Here is a 15,774-nt window from a genome sequence, read left to right as displayed (position 1 = left end):
GCACGTGAGTCGCTTCCATGGAAAGCAGAGGATTTCTGGGTTCGACGCGTGGTCGCTCGTGCTGAAAAGAAGTTCTCTGATCAGACAATGTGCACAACTTTTTAATTTGAAGGATCCGGTCGCTTCTAAACTTGAATTAACTGCTTGGGCTGCAGTCCATACGTACGTATAATGAATAACTGAAAACCGGTTGTAACTCAAGCTGAGTTTAAAATCGCGCGATCCGAGAATCTACCGTGGCCAAAGGTGAGAGGAAAGCGCGAAACTCTGATTCTTGAGGAAAAGAAAAGAAAAGACATCTTTATCTGGTTTGCTCGGTCAGAGCAAATCTCTCTGTGTCCAGACAGCTTGAAGTCCAAGACGGAAAAGAGAAAGTATAGCGGATTTCCGGGTCCCTTATGGAGTCGTGGAGGAAGTGACGTAGATGATCCCGCCCACGCGTGACGTAGGTCAACGCGGAAGTTTGGCTGATGGGAAATGTAGTTTTTTAAAGGGACTGTACCTACCTATATATATATATATATATATATATATATATATATATATATATATATATATATATATAATTTTTTTTTTTTTTAAACCCAGGCCATTCTGTGACTGGGAAGTTATTTAATTTGAGGGATTAAAGCAAGTAATGTGCATGAAATCACTCGCTTCGTGCAGTCAAGCAGACAGAGGAAGTCCGTGTGTATACACATGCACAGGTTTACCTTTGAGCGTGCACTGACAGTTCCATCATTCTGTCGCTAAACGAACAGTTGATCACACCGAGGTGCTCGCTGAGCGCTAATATTTATTTGTTTTGTCCTGCGTTTCTTTTCCTTCGTATAGAACATAACGTCTTTTCTTCTCGCTTTCCGTTACTGTCGTCGGTCTTTCGCGTTGCATTCTCGCACTCACGTCTGCCATTTTTCTTTCCTGTTTCAAATCTGTATCCCACAATGCCTTGCGCGAACGGGGAAAGCCCACCACATCATGCATGACATAGTATCTTGAATTGGGTCATGGTGAAGCAGGAAAAAATAGCGGAGAGTTTAGGGCCACGTGGCCTTAAATTCGTTAATTGTTCTATTTTTAAAAAACTAATAAAATTCGAATTCAGTAGCTTTCAGTCGGATATCGGTGGGGGGAAAATTATTTTTATGACCTATACTTGAAAAATCCGAAGGGCGGTCTAACTTTAATAATTTTTGCTGAGAAACATGATTTCATGAGAGATACGGTATTAATTGTGTGTCATGTGAACACGCGTGCACAGGTGGGACAGTCGGGCTCGGGGAAGAGCACCATCATCCGTCTGCTCTTTCGTTTCTACAACGTTCAGGGCGGCTGCATCCGCGTCGACAGCCAGGATATTTCTCAGGTAAGACGCATGATGAAATATTGGAGTGTCACATCAATATAATATAAAGAGAGAAGTAATTGTGTGTGTGTGTGTGTGTGTGTGGGCAGGTGAAGCAGGCCTCATTGCGTTCCCACATCGGTGTCGTTCCCCAGGACACCGTCCTCTTCAACGATAACATTCGTGAAAATATCCGTTACGGCCGAATCTCCGCCTCCGACCAGGAAGTGGAGGACGCCGCCGTCGCTGCTGACATCCATGACAAAATTCTCTCCTTCCTGGATGGTCAGTAACTCATCGCTGCACTTAAGACACAACACACCTTGACTAAATTATAACACTTTCCGACCAATCAGATTCACGACGTTAACAGCGTTAATTATTTTTAAAACAGCATTGCAGCTACGAATCACAGGTTTATATGAATTGTCTCATTAGCTCACCCGCTGTAAGGTGACGAACTATTGCCATCACCATTACTCCCTGGCTTTGTGATTTCTCGTTAACGAACTTTCAGGAAACTCGCCACTCCTTCCTGAGTTTTCAGTGCGTTTTGATTCTGATTGTTTTTTTTCTTTTGAAGATCTCGTTGTTCTTCACAACAGCTACGGTTTCATTTGTTGACTTCTCGTTAAGTGCTAGTCTTCACAAAAGTTACTCTTGGGTTTGTGTATTCTCCTGTTCGCAAGATTTTCACGCACTACACGTGTGTGTGTATGTATATATTACTGCATTTGAACCTTTTGACCAAGCGTGTAGTCGGCAGAGAGCGACGCCATCGAGCAAATTATGTGGTAGGTGACTTACTTTCTGCCTTCTCAAGTCATGGTATCCACGTTTTTTGGGGGGTTTTTTTTGTACGCAGGGTTGTCAGTAATGGAAACCTTGGTCTTGAATAAATACTTGCAGCAGCATTATCGCAGTAAGCCAAGTGTAGAGATGCAAAATAATGAAAACCATAGTTTTCGGGCGCGAGAGAGGGCGTTTCGACCATATTTAGCGACTTTGTTGAGGTGGTGGTGTTCAACTAGGGTTGTCACCTTCTGTGTGCAGAAATAAGGGACGCCCCCGAGCAACACCCCTACCCCTGAAAAAGTGGGAGGTCTTTCTGATGTCAAACTTTTCACCACATCCATTTACATATTTGTATCATCTCATCTCATCTCATTATCTCTAGCCGCTTTATCCTGTTCTACAGGGTCGCAGGCAAGCTGGAGCCTATCCCAGCTGACTACGGGCGAAAGGCAGGGTACATCCTGGACAAGTCGCCAGGTCATCACAGGGCTGACACATAGACACAGACAACCATTCACACTCTCACTCACACCTACGCTCAATTTAGAGTCACCAGTTAACCTAACCTGCATGTCTTTGGACTGTGGGGGAAACCGAAGCACCCGGAGGAAACCCACGCGGACACGGGGAGAACATGCAAACTCCGCACAGAAAGGCCCTCGCCGGCCCCGGGGCTCGAACCCAGGACCTTCTTGCTGTGAGGCGACAGCGCTAACCACTACACCACCGTGCCGCCCACTATTTGTATCATATTTATTAATTATAAAATAGCCATCCTAACCTTATGAGAATGCACAGAATGGGGACGTGATCAATTTGCTGATTATTACAAAGCTACCGATATTGCATAAGACTGGGTGATGTACAGTGGATATAAAAAGTATACACGCCCCGTTAAAATGATCGGTTTTTCTGATTTAAAAAAAAAAAAAGGAGACCGCGATAAATAATTTCAAAACTTTTCCCACCTTTAATGTGACCTATAATCTGTACAGTTCAATTGAAAAACAAACAAACCTGTTTGGAGGAAAAAAAAACGTACAATAAGCTGGTTGCGCAAGTGTGCACACCCTTAAATACTTTGTTGAAGCACCTTTTGATTTAATTACAGCATTCAGTCTGTTTGGGTCGGAGTCGATCAGCCTGCCACATCTAGACTTGGCAATATTTGCCCCGTCTTCCTTGCAAAAGCGCTCCGAATCTGTCAGATTGCGAGGGCGTCTCTTGTGCACAGCCCTCTTCAGGTCACCCCACAGATTTTCAATTGGATTTAGGTCTGGGCTCTGGCTGGGCCGTTCCAAAATGTTTTGGGGTCACGGTTATGCTGAAAGATGAAATTCATCTTCATCTTCAGCGTTCTAGCAGACACCTGAAGGTTTTGGTCCAAAACTGACTGGTGTTTAGAACTGTTCATAATTCCCTCCACCTTGACTAAAGCCCCTGTTCCAGCTGAAGAAAACCAACCCCAAAACATGATGCTGCCACCACCATGCTTCACCGTGGGTATGGGGTTCTTTTGGTGATGCACAGTGTTGTTTTTGTGCCAAACATACCTTTTGGAATTGTGGCCAAAAAGTTCAACCTTGGTTTCATCAGACCAGAACACATTTTCCCACATGCTTTTGGGAGAGTTGACGTTTTTTTTTTTGCAAAATTTTGCCGGGCCTGGATGTTTTTCTTTGACCCTACCTCATAGTCCAGACGTATGGAGGATAAGGGAGATTGTTGTGACATGTACAGTGGTGCTTGAAAGTTTGTGAACCCTTTAGAATTTTCTATATTTCTGCATAAATGACTGAATACATCAGATTTTCACACAAGTCATTAAAGTAGATAAAGAGAACCCAGTTAAACAAATGAGACAAAATTATTATACTTAGTCATTTATGCGTTGAGGAAAATGATCCAATATTACATATCTGTGAGTGGTAAAAGTATGTGAACCTTTGCTTTCAGTATCTGGTGTGACCCCCTTGTGCAGCAATAACTGCAACTAAACGTTTGCGGTAACTGTTGATCAGTCCTGCACACCGGCTTGGAGGAATTTTAGCCCGTTCCTCCGTACAGAACAGCTTCAACTCTGGGATGTTGGTGGGTTTCCTCACATGAACTGCTCGCTTCAGGTCCTTCCACAACATTTCCATTGGATTAAGGTCAGGACTTTGACTTGGCCATTCCAAAACATTAACTTTATTCTTCTTTAACCATTCTTTGGTAGAACAAATTGTGTGCTTAGGGTCGTTGTCTTGCTGCATGACCCGCCTTCTCTTGAGATTCAGTTAATGGACAGATGTCCTGACATTTTCCTTTAGAATTTGCTGGTATAATTCAGAATTCATTGTTCCATCAATGATGGCAAGCCGTCCTGGCCCAGATGCAGCAAAACAGACCCAAACCATGATACTACCACCACCATGTTTCACAGATGGGATAAGGTTCTTATGCTGGAATGCAGTGTTTTCCTTTCTCCAAACATAATGCTTCTCTTTTTTTTTTTTAAACTTTGTTTTTTATTAGATCTTTTACATCCAAATACAATGTACAAGAATAAAAGAACAGAAAAATAACATGTAAAAAAGATATAGTAATAACAATAACATTAAAATATAAAATAAAAGAAATAAGGTATGAACAGCTTATGGGTCCCTTCATTTATACTGTTGTAGATGTAAACAGTCAAGTCTGACACATTATCATTCAGTCCGTGGTATCATCTTCCTCCTTGTACCAATACCATTTCTCCCATTTCTTTTCAAATTGTTCTTCCCTCATTTTCAAAATGTATGATAGCTTTTCCATGCTGTAAATCTCTTCCACAATACTAAACCACTGTTCTAGAGTTGGGGGGTCTTCCTTATACCATGCTCTTGTAATTGCTTTTCAGCTAGCTGCAAGTAATACTTTTAACAGGTATACATCTTCTCCTTGGACCTCGTCTTGTGGTATATATCCCAAATACAGTACCAAAGATGTTTTTTGTATCTCATATCCCAGTATTTTTTTTAGTTCGCACCACACTCCCTTCCAGTAAGTCTCTATTTTTTGGCATTTCCAGAACACATGTGCATGATCTGCTTCCGCCTGTCCACATAGTCTCCAACATAAGCTTTTGTGTGGTGTGTATCTCCCAGTCATCTTTGGTGTTATGAAAAACCTTATAATGTTCTTCCACCCAAATTCTTGCCATACTCTAGAACCCGTTGTTGATTGTTGGGATGTGCATACATCGTTCCAGTTCTCTTCTGTTATTTCTATGCCCAGCTCTTTTTCCCATTTTTCTTTAATGTACATGGTTGAGTTACCCCCACTGGCACCAATAAAAACATAATGCTTCTCATTTAAACCAAAAACATTATTCCAATAGCCTTCTGGCTTGTCCACATGATCTTTAGCAAACTGCAGACGAGCAGCAATGTTATTTTTGGAGAGCAGTGGCTTTCTCCTTGCAACCCTGCCATGCACACCATTGTTGTTCAGTTCAGTTCTCCTGATGGTGGACTCATGAACATTAACATTAGCCAATGTGAGAGAGGCCTTCAGTTGCTTAGAAGTTACCCTGGGGTCCTTTGTGACCTCGCCGACTATTAAGCCTCGGTCACAACCGGCTGTACGTGCTCCTACGGCCGGTCTACGTGCAAAAAATGCAAGAAATGCACGGAGGGCACGCGTGAAACGCACAGAGGGCGCGTGTGTGACGTGCTGATTTTCGAGCCATAGACCGGCCGCAGAGGTTCTTTGTCATGTCAAACAAACTCTACGGGCGCTTACGTTTTTTTCAGGTTGCAAGACAAACTTACGGCCAACGTGCGTCTTTCTCCACGAACAAAAAAAAACGCAGCAATTTGGGAAACGCCAAAAATCGCATGGCCAAAAAATTGTACGTCCGGTTGTGACCTAGGCTTTACATGCCTTGCTCTTGGAGTGATCTTTGTTGGTCGACCACTCCTGGAGAGGGAAACAATAGTCTGGAATTTCCTCCATTTGTACACAATCTGTCTGACTGTGGATTGGTGGAGTCCAAACTCTTTAGAGATGGTTTTGTAACCTTTTCCAGCCTGATGAGCATCAACAACGCTTTCTGAGGTCGTCAGAAATCTCCTTTGTTCGTGCCATGATACACTTCCACAAATGTGTTGTGAAGATCAGACTTCGATAGATCCCTGTTCTTTAAATAAAACAGGGTGCCCACTCACACCTGATTTCAATCAATGGGATGACAAACACCTGACTCTAATTTCATCTGCTAATCCTAGAGGTTCACATACTTTTGCCACTCACAGATATGTAATATTGGATCATTTTCCTCAATAAATAAATGAACAAGTATAATATTTTTTGTATCATTTTGTTTAACTGGGGTCTCTTTGTCTGCTTTTAGGACTTGTGTGAAAATCTGATGATGTTTTAGGTCATATTTATGCAGGAATATAGAAAATTCTAAAGGGTTCACAAACTTTCAAGCACCACTGTAGTACACAACCAGTACTTGCCAGGAATCCTTGCAGCTCCTTCAGTGTTGCTGTCGGCCTCTCGGCAGCCTCCCGGACCAGTTTTCGTCTTGTCTTTTCATCAATTTTGGAGGGACGTCCAGTTCTCGGTAATGTCACTGTTGTCCCATATTTTCTCCACTTCTTGATGACGGTCTTCACTGTGCTCCATGGTATATCTAATGCCGTGGAAATGTTTTTGTCCCCTTCTCCTGACTGATACCTTTCAACAATGAGATCCCTCTGATGCTTTGTAAGCTCTCTGTGAATGCTGGCTTTTGTGCTTCAACAAAGTATTAGTTTAAGGGTGTGCACACTTATGCAACCAACTTATTGTAATTTTTTTTTTTTTTAATAAATGTTTTTCCCCCTAACAGGTTTGTTTGTTTTTCAACTGAATTGTACGGGTTATAGGTCACATTAAAGGTGGGAAAAGTTTTGAAATTACTTATCATGGTCTCGTTTGTTTTTTTTTTACATCAGAAAAACCTCTCATTTTAACGGGGTGTGTATACTTTTTATATCCACTGTACGTGGAAATATAGGCAATATACTTATGAAGCAATATACCATGTTCGTTTCAGGGAAAGTGTGAGGAGGTATAAGGAATTGGGCGATTCCACTCTGTGTAGTCCGCTCTTTAGCTGCTCGGAGATGGGTAGTACCTGCAGCGTACTGCTTTATGCCTCGGTCACAACCGGCCGTACGTGCTCCTACGGCCGGTCTACGTGTAAGAAACGCACGGAGGGCGCGCGTGTGATGTGCTGATTTTCGAGCCGTAGACTGGCCGCAGACCAGCCGCAGAGGTTCTTTGTCATGTCAGACAAACTCTACGAGCGCTTACGTTTTTTCAGGTTGCAAGACAAACTTACGGCCAACGTGCATCTTTCTCCACGAACAAAAAAAACGCAGCGATTTGGGAAACGCCAAAAATCGCACGGCCAAAAAATCGTACGTCCGGTTGTGACCTAGGCTTTAGGTCACACACCCCTCAATGCTCGACTGACAAAGCTCAACGGCAAATTCTACAGTTTGCCTTGTTGTTCATCGCCAGGGACAGAGCTGACCCACTGGTACTCGGTCTCCCATTCAGCCCTATATCTTGATAGCCTCTTACGTTTGACGGGCGGACTCGCCGACATAATTTTAAACCAGCAACTGAGGCGCTACTGCTGTGTTTAACTGTACAAGGCAACCGCCGACGCTGACCTCACGTGATGTGCAATTTCACACAGCACGCAGAGCTCGTCAGCCACCACTAAAATTAAACACCTTCACTTCTTCACTTGTAGGTTTGATTCCGCGTTGTAGTCGAGTCACTAAACCTCCAGTCTCGAGTCCCCAGTGTTCAAGTCCAAGTCATTAAAGAAAATTTCCAGTCGAGTCCGAGAACAAGACTCCATCCACAGCATTTGACGGTGTCTGTTGCTGCTTTTGCGAAAGCGTCTCTGCTGCTGTGTTGGACGTTTTAGTTAATAGGCTCCAGATAAAAAGCTTGTTCGTTGCTCAGTAAGCCCCGCCCACTATCAACAGGGCAAATAACATGAGAGAGGGTTAACACTAGCTAGTTCATCGCTCAGCAAGCAAGTCCCGCTATCAACAGGGCGACGAACATAGCGTGTCACTTCCTTCTCTGGGTGGAGTCTTGCCAAATGACGATTGAAGTTCGAGGTCGTCCCGTCGTCTCCTCGATAGTTCTTCTACACACGGAACACGCAGCAGTGCATTTTTTTCCCACTGCACGAGAAGTCTGTATAAGCAAAGCGAACAATCCTCGGGGCTTCTCTCCAGGCATTTTAGCGCCATTAGCGTTAGTTTGTTCCTGAACATGACGTATGAACAGGTGAATGTGCATCCTCTTGCACAAAATTAGTATAAAAATGAATGTAGATATAAATATCTTATGCCAAATTATTATGGCATGTTATTAAAAAAAAACGAAGAGAAAATCCAGGTCCTCGTCTCCAATTTATGAGTCCAAGTCAAATCACGAGTCCTTAAAGGATATGGGACATGAAACATAAATGCACGCTATATCAGTTTCTTTCCATTAAAAATATAAATTAATTGCATCAACAAATACAACATCATCTATTAAATTCAGCAAAATCTTTATATTCGTGATGATTATATGGCATTTCTGCTTGACTTCCGATATGTGTTTTTTTTTGCAACCGGAAGAGCCGCTGTCATGTGATCATACGTCACAAAAACTTTCGGGCACAGCACAAGCGGGTAGATGAATGGAGAAGTGGATGACAAGAAAATTGTTTTTGTCGTCTTTAACGTACATTGAACATCATGGTGTATTGTGCTGCTTATGGTTGCAATAATTCCAATGGGAAATGCCCTGGAGTAAGTTTTTTTGCATTCCCCAAGGACCCGAAGCTGAGGAAAGTGTGGGCTCACCTGCGCATGCGCAGTAGGCTTTGCGCATGCGCAGTAGGCTTGGTAGGACAAATCCAAGAGGTAGGATAACTTTACAGAACACCTGTTGAAAAAACTTTGCACCTACTGTTTCCCACAGACTGTGTTCGGACCATTTCACTGAGGATTCTTTCAACATTAATACTCAGGTACTGAGCGATATTAATTCATGAAACAGGAAGTACCGTATTTTTCGGACTATAAGTCGCACTTTTTTTCATGGTTCGGCTGGCCATGCGACTTATACTCCGGTGCGATGTATATATGGTTTTTTGGTTTTTTTTTTTTCACCGCGGAATAACTGGAGCTGATGCTGAGTCTGACGACAGCCACGCAGAAGAAGAGGAAACGGCGCTTCGTCTGCCGCTGGAGGCAGAGTTGTTCAGAAGCGACACCGAGGATGAGGAATTAAATGGATTTGCTGATTTGGAGTGAAATCATCAGCTTGATAAACTTGATTGACCTGTGTTTTATTATTAATGATAGGCCTATAGTTATTTAAATAAGTTATGTCGTGATTTTAGGCAGTGCTTAATTTGTGAAGTGGGAGGTCCCAGAACGCAGGAGGTGGGTGGGTCCGGCGACTCAAAAAAAAAAAAGGCGGGGGATGGTTTCCTATAACTTTACGCACATGCGCTTATTGTGTGTGTAAAATAATAATAATATCAGACATTATGATCTTAGAAAACGCTTTAGTGACAAACAGTTACAGACAGTAATATGTCGTGATTTTATATTATAAAATATTAATTTTTATTAGTCTATATATTAAATTATATATTACATTTATCTTCTAAAATAACAGACTGTACTCATCACAACCGGTTTATTTCACCATTGGAGATCAGATCACACAAGACATGAGTTAAATGACTCATTTTAAGGATTTAAGTAGGGGATTTAAAAGCGGTTGTTGTTGTTTTTTTTCACTAGACGGTTGTTTTTACTACCGTACCTGTCTTTGGAGATGATATACCTATAGCCTACTTGACCTCTGATTTGATGAAATAAAATTGGACAAAAATGAAGAATGACACTCCTCGATGATGACTACAGCTTTAATAACACAGATGAAAGAGCCATGGGGCGATAATAAGCCCTACCGGTAAAAATATTCTAAAAGCAAACTGATTAATGCATCAGTAATAGGCTACTAATATTAGTTATAATAATAATATAGGCTATTAGTAATAACGATAGTGATAGTATTAAAGATAGTAGTAGATATTTAAAATAATCAGACTAGGCTACTTACAGGGCAAAGGGCGCGTTATCACTGCTCAGCTGTTCGTTTATTAAATAAACAATGCAGTCGCGCAGTAACCACGCGCCGCTTATCAGATACAATCACAGATTCTATGGATAGAATAACCCTTCAAAAAAGTGCGACTTATAGTCCGGTGCGACGTATATATGTTTTTTTCGTCTTCATAATGCATTTTTTGGCTGATGCGACTTAAACTCCGGAGCGACGTATAGTCCGGAAAATACGGTATAAGGATGAGAAAAAAAAACAGTTTAAATCGGGAAGCTGCGCACATTTGTGCAGCCTGGCGCAAATGTGCGCGGCTTCCCGATTTAAACTGTTTTTTTCTCATCCTTATACTTCATGTTTCATGAATTAATATCGCTATTTTTTTTTTTTAAATCGGATCTGCGCGATTCAGCCGTGAAAAAGGTGGCATCCGCCGAAAGGCGCGCTGTTTGTATCCCTGCACGGAGGCCAGGGGACAGGGCAAGAATATTTTTGTTGATATGAGTGATCCGGTGCGATTTCGCGACCCCCCTGTTGAAGACCTCTGCGCTAAGCGACTGAAAGCCGAGGTAAGGATTAGTATTATAATTTTGGGTGTATCAATTATTGATTATCATAATTCTGACTCGTTTCGCCATTTTGAATGTTTTCATCTCGGACTCTGGAAGCATTGTATCTCAATCGATCTCGAAAAATATCAGCAAAAAAAAAACTAGCTTGCAACGGACTTTAGCTAGATCTATGATGAACTTTCAATGTATGATACAAAAATAATACTTCTTTCAACAGATCATTAGCCTTTGAGCAGAATTGTTTTTAACTTACCAGGAAGTGTTATCCAGCCGACCGCTTTCAGTTTCATGGGGACTGAATGAACTCTCACTCTCAGAATCATCTGACCCGTCAGAGTAAAGACAAGATCCATGTTCATGTGAATTTCCAGCTATCGGTTCGAATTGATAGGGTCTAACTTCACATCTCTGTGAAACATCGGGAATGTCACTGTCAATGGTGTCCATTTCGGTAACCTGTTTACATTAGATTCCCAAGCGCTGGCTCCTTGGAAAGTTTTTGTGACGTCACGGGTCACGTGACCACCTAGCTCATTAACGAATCCTTGTTTTACGCTGATGTATAAAAAAACTTGAATAATGTGATGATTTTCACATTTTTGACGCCCTGCAGTGATTTAGATGGCATTTCTTATGTCCTTTATACATAATTATGCCCAGGTAAAAATCCATGTCCCATGTCCTTTAAAATTGGTGCACGAGTCGGACTCGAGTACTACAATCCTGGTTTGATTTTACTTGATAGTATGCTATTCTCAGCACTCTGAAACAATGTGTCCAAAAACACGGGACAAATTGCGTTCCGTATCGATTTAATACAGGACGCAGCATTTTATGTTCAAATACAGGACGATCCCGTATTATACAGGACGGCTACGTTCAACGGACCGATCATCAGTGAGTGACTCGGACTCTGACGGTCTACTTTATAGACGTTGGGCTTGATCCGTTGATCATCAGTTGATGTTGCAGTCAGTTGGCTTATTGAAGCTAGCTAATCTGAACACAGTGATTTTATTTTGCAGCGGCGTCAACTGGCCCCCAAAAATCCGAGTAAAAGACGACAGTTCACGTTTTCCTGTATGATCGCCCACTGCCAAGCTGTGATCTGGTTTCAAGTCAGCCAATTTTAATACCTCCCTGCTGTTGCTGTTAGGCTCCACGAGCAACTTCTCAATCTTCTCTGCGGATTAATTTCTAAGCTTCCTTCCAAACTTCTTTTTTTTTTTCATTAATACTCATGCTTTTTGTCTTTTAATTTGTACTCAGGCTACAACACACAAGTAGGTGAGAGGGGTCTGAAGCTGAGTGGAGGAGAGAAACAGAGGGTAGCCATCGCTCGCACCATCCTCAAAGCACCCCAGATCATCCTGCTGGACGAGGTGAGTGAGTCTATACCCACATCGGTGTCCAGTTCTGATTGGTCATGAGTTTCTGGTTTATTTTCCAGAACAGCAGCTCTGTAAAGTTCGGGGCAAATCGCGTGTTCGTATTCATGCACTTGTTCTAACACGTTTATCGTTTCTATAGTAACGATTTCCACAGAGATCCATCTGGCCACATAAACATGTAAAATGCACATTAGACCTGGGTTATTATTCCTGAGCTCACAGTTTGACACAGTTCATGTGTTGATACCGATGTCGCTCTCTTTCAGGCCACTTCTGCCCTCGACACGCAGACGGAGCGCAACATTCAGGCCTCGTTGGCGAAAGTGTGTACCAACAGAACCACCATTGTGGTGGCCCACAGGTAAGAGAGCCAGCTTTTCGCACAAGTTACCTTAGACAGGTGTGTTTGGGTTACACCGCTGGTCCGTTACTTGTCTCGTTAACGTTCGTGTCTGTCATAGGTTGTCGACCATCATTGGAGCCGATCAGATCCTCGTTCTGCGGGATGGACAGATAGCCGAGAGAGGGAGGTGAGGAGAGAAAATGGTGGCTTAACTTCCTTTAGAGTTACTGTAATTGGTTTTGCATGAGATAACAAGCATGATCTATAATAGTCATGTATACATAGTCTTCACTGACGTCACAGCATTCCGGGGAACGCCCTCCAGCCGCCATCTTGTGGGTCAAACAAAACGGACCATCGCCATTACCGGCTACGTTATCTCGGACGAATTTATGAAGTTATATAGTCAGTTTTCTAAAATAAAGATCAATGTCGGCAAAATCAAGCAAACGGAAGTATATAGATACATTAGACGACATCTCACGACAACGGTATGCAGCCAAACTGGCCTTGATTGGGGGAATTGACCCCTACGAAGTGGACAAAGATGCATTTTCAAGTGACTATGCAGGGCTGCCAAAGCCTGAAACTGCCAAAGCCTGAAACTGACTTCATCAAACTTTAAAGGCTGTCTGATATATACAACTTTATATATTCTAGCATTAAATAGACTGTTGAATGTTATGCAACCGTAATAAGTTGATTTAAACACAAATCATACAGAATAGACCTAAAATGTTTTTCAAAAATGACCCTTGCATGAGTGAAGTGACGAGTTTCAAATAGAAACGTGACAAATGAGCGATATTAAGTGTACATTACAATGTAAACGTACACTCAGCGGTTCCAGTTAGGCATTCTCCAGAGATTTTTTTTACATGATGTTTTGGTTTCCAAAAACAAACTTAAACACAATTGTTTGTTTATTTAAACAACTTACCACTTATAAAATGATCGGAGCAGACTTTGCTGTGTTTGGAAGGCTGAAAATCCTTGCGGTTGATTCTCGCAAGCCATAGATTTCTCCTTTGTATGCTGAGTTTCTTTGTTTGCTCGCCTTCGTGCTCCCGTACAGTGGGAATTCCATAAAAGCTCCACTTGACGTCATCATCTGACCTATTACGGCAGCCGTGAATACAACAGGTGTGCACCATTGCTAGCTTTAAATAGCCTGCTTGGGTTCTTTTGAAGACTTTGTACTCGCGCGTTACAATGTGTGCTCAGTGACCCGTACGGTAAGCTTGACCCGCAAGATGGCCGCCACTAGGGAATCCCCGACTCTGTGACGTCATGTGCAAACTATGTATAAATGGGTTGGGGCGGGGGAGGGGTGTAGTCCTAGAACCATCATAGCCCTGGAAAAGTGATTTTATATTTGTTTTAAAAAATCAAAACTTGCATCCCCAATTGACCTGAGTGAGTTTGAGTCCCAACAATATTGCAGTGATGCTACGGGTAGCTTATCAAGGGTATCTGTGTAGAAAAATACACATAGCAGTAGCACAATAGATAAAGTCGTGCAGATACAAAACACAAAATCAAGTTCTGCAGGTGGGAGCACCTTGTTGATTGAGAAAGGTCGAAGGCCAGACGGGTTCGAGCTGACAGGAACTCAAATCACCACTCTTTACAACCATGGTGATCAGAAAAGCATCTCAACAGATCACAAATGTGATACCGTATGGGCTACAACAGCATAACCACATTGGGTTCCACTACTGTGAGCCAAAATCAGGAACCTGAGGCTGTCTGGGCACTGAGACTTGGTAGTGGAGTCAGAATTTGGTGTCAACAGCAACAACACAACCTGCCTTGTGTTAACAGTTGAGGCAGGTGGTGGTGGTGGTGGTGTAACGACGTGGGGATCGTTTTCTCGGCACACGTTTGGAGACCAGTTAAGCATCGTTGGAATGCCAGCGCATATCTGAGTATTCTTGACTTTCTGCGTCACTTTATTAGCTCATCCGTCCATAAAGCCGATGAGCCGTTGCCATCGTGTGGCATCCATCGTCCGCAATTCAGTTAAGTCGTATCTCCTCCGTCAGTTCTCCACGGATTTCCATTCTGATTTTGTTTGAAAGAACTCCAGTCTGCACAAAGCTTGGTTGTTTTGTGATTTTTTTTTTTTTTTTGCTAACGAGTTAGTAATCAGGCCAAATTAACAAATTTTCCAGGCCTCTCACTGGAATTTTATCTGCCCGCTCTCATTTCTCATCCGATTTCAGTTCTGATCGCTGTTTTGGGTCGAGCTTCCCTTGAGGAACAAAACTTGGTCATTTCTTTGTTTGATTTTTCCTGTCGTAAACAATTTGTTGACAGCTTTTGATTATTTTCAGCTAAATCATATCTCCTCTCAATTCTCAATGGATGATTTGTTGAGTTTGAAAGAACTACTCATTCTGCACAACACTTGGTCGTTGTATTGTCAATTTTTTGCTAACCAACCGCTAATTCGGTTGACTTCACGAGTTTTTGGACTTCTCACTAGAATTGTATCTCCGATTTCAGTTCTGATGGATGTTTTGGGTCGATCTTCCCTCAGGGAACAAAACTTGGTCGTTCGTTTGTTTGATTTTTCCTGTTGTAAGCAATTTGTTTACAACTTGGTTTATTTTCCGTGAAATCGTGTCTCCTCCCTCCTTCAGTTCTCAATGGATTTCAGTTCTGATTGCTTAGTTTGAAAGAACTAGTCATTCTGCACAACATTTGGTCGTTGTATTGTGGGTTTTTTTTGCGAACAAATTAGTAATTCGATCAACTGAAGACATTTTTCTTCTGACGAGAATCGCATCTCCTCTCTCATCATGCAAATTCAGTTCTGATGGATGTTTTGGGTCGATCTTCTCTCGAGGAACAAAATTTCGACCTTTGTTGATTTTTCCTGTTGTAAATGATTCGTCGTGGAGGTTGGTCCCAGTGGCAGCTGGTGAAAAAAATTCTTGGTGTGTGCCAGTAGAGTTCCCTGCCTAGTCCAGTATAAGCATTCAAATGAACAGTCAGAAAATGACAATTCCACAATAATAATATAATTTCCTTCTCAAAATCAGCAGTTTCACAGATAAAGTAAATTAACAATTTACAGCTATATTAGGCTCCATTTATGCTTTGGAAAGGAACGGTTTCAAATACAATACAATACTCAAGTTCTTGAGAGAAGTT

At 42.2% G+C, this 15,774-nt stretch overlaps 1 protein-coding gene across 2 annotated transcripts in view; it reads left to right on the top strand.

Annotated features, from left to right (window-relative positions):
• The window catches only part of abcb6a (ATP-binding cassette, sub-family B (MDR/TAP), member 6a), a 52,073-nt gene that overhangs the window by 34,313 nt on the left and 1,986 nt on the right, over nucleotides 1-15,774 (top strand). For both annotated transcript variants that reach the window (XM_060898491.1, XM_060898492.1), the window contains exons 15-19: nucleotides 1,262-1,366; nucleotides 1,456-1,630; nucleotides 12,151-12,263; nucleotides 12,539-12,633; nucleotides 12,734-12,802. In XM_060898491.1, coding sequence (XP_060754474.1) covers nucleotides 1,262-1,366; nucleotides 1,456-1,630; nucleotides 12,151-12,263; nucleotides 12,539-12,633; nucleotides 12,734-12,802 — 557 coding nt within the window. The remainder of the gene's footprint in view (nucleotides 1-1,261; nucleotides 1,367-1,455; nucleotides 1,631-12,150; nucleotides 12,264-12,538; nucleotides 12,634-12,733; nucleotides 12,803-15,774) is intronic.

This window comes from Neoarius graeffei, chromosome 18, assembly GCF_027579695.1.
Source record: "Neoarius graeffei isolate fNeoGra1 chromosome 18, fNeoGra1.pri, whole genome shotgun sequence".
In the NCBI taxonomy this organism is placed as follows: Eukaryota; Metazoa; Chordata; class Actinopteri; order Siluriformes; family Ariidae; genus Neoarius; species Neoarius graeffei.
Note: the sequence above shows the minus strand (reverse complement) of the source record. Positions and strands in the feature narration are given on the sequence as shown.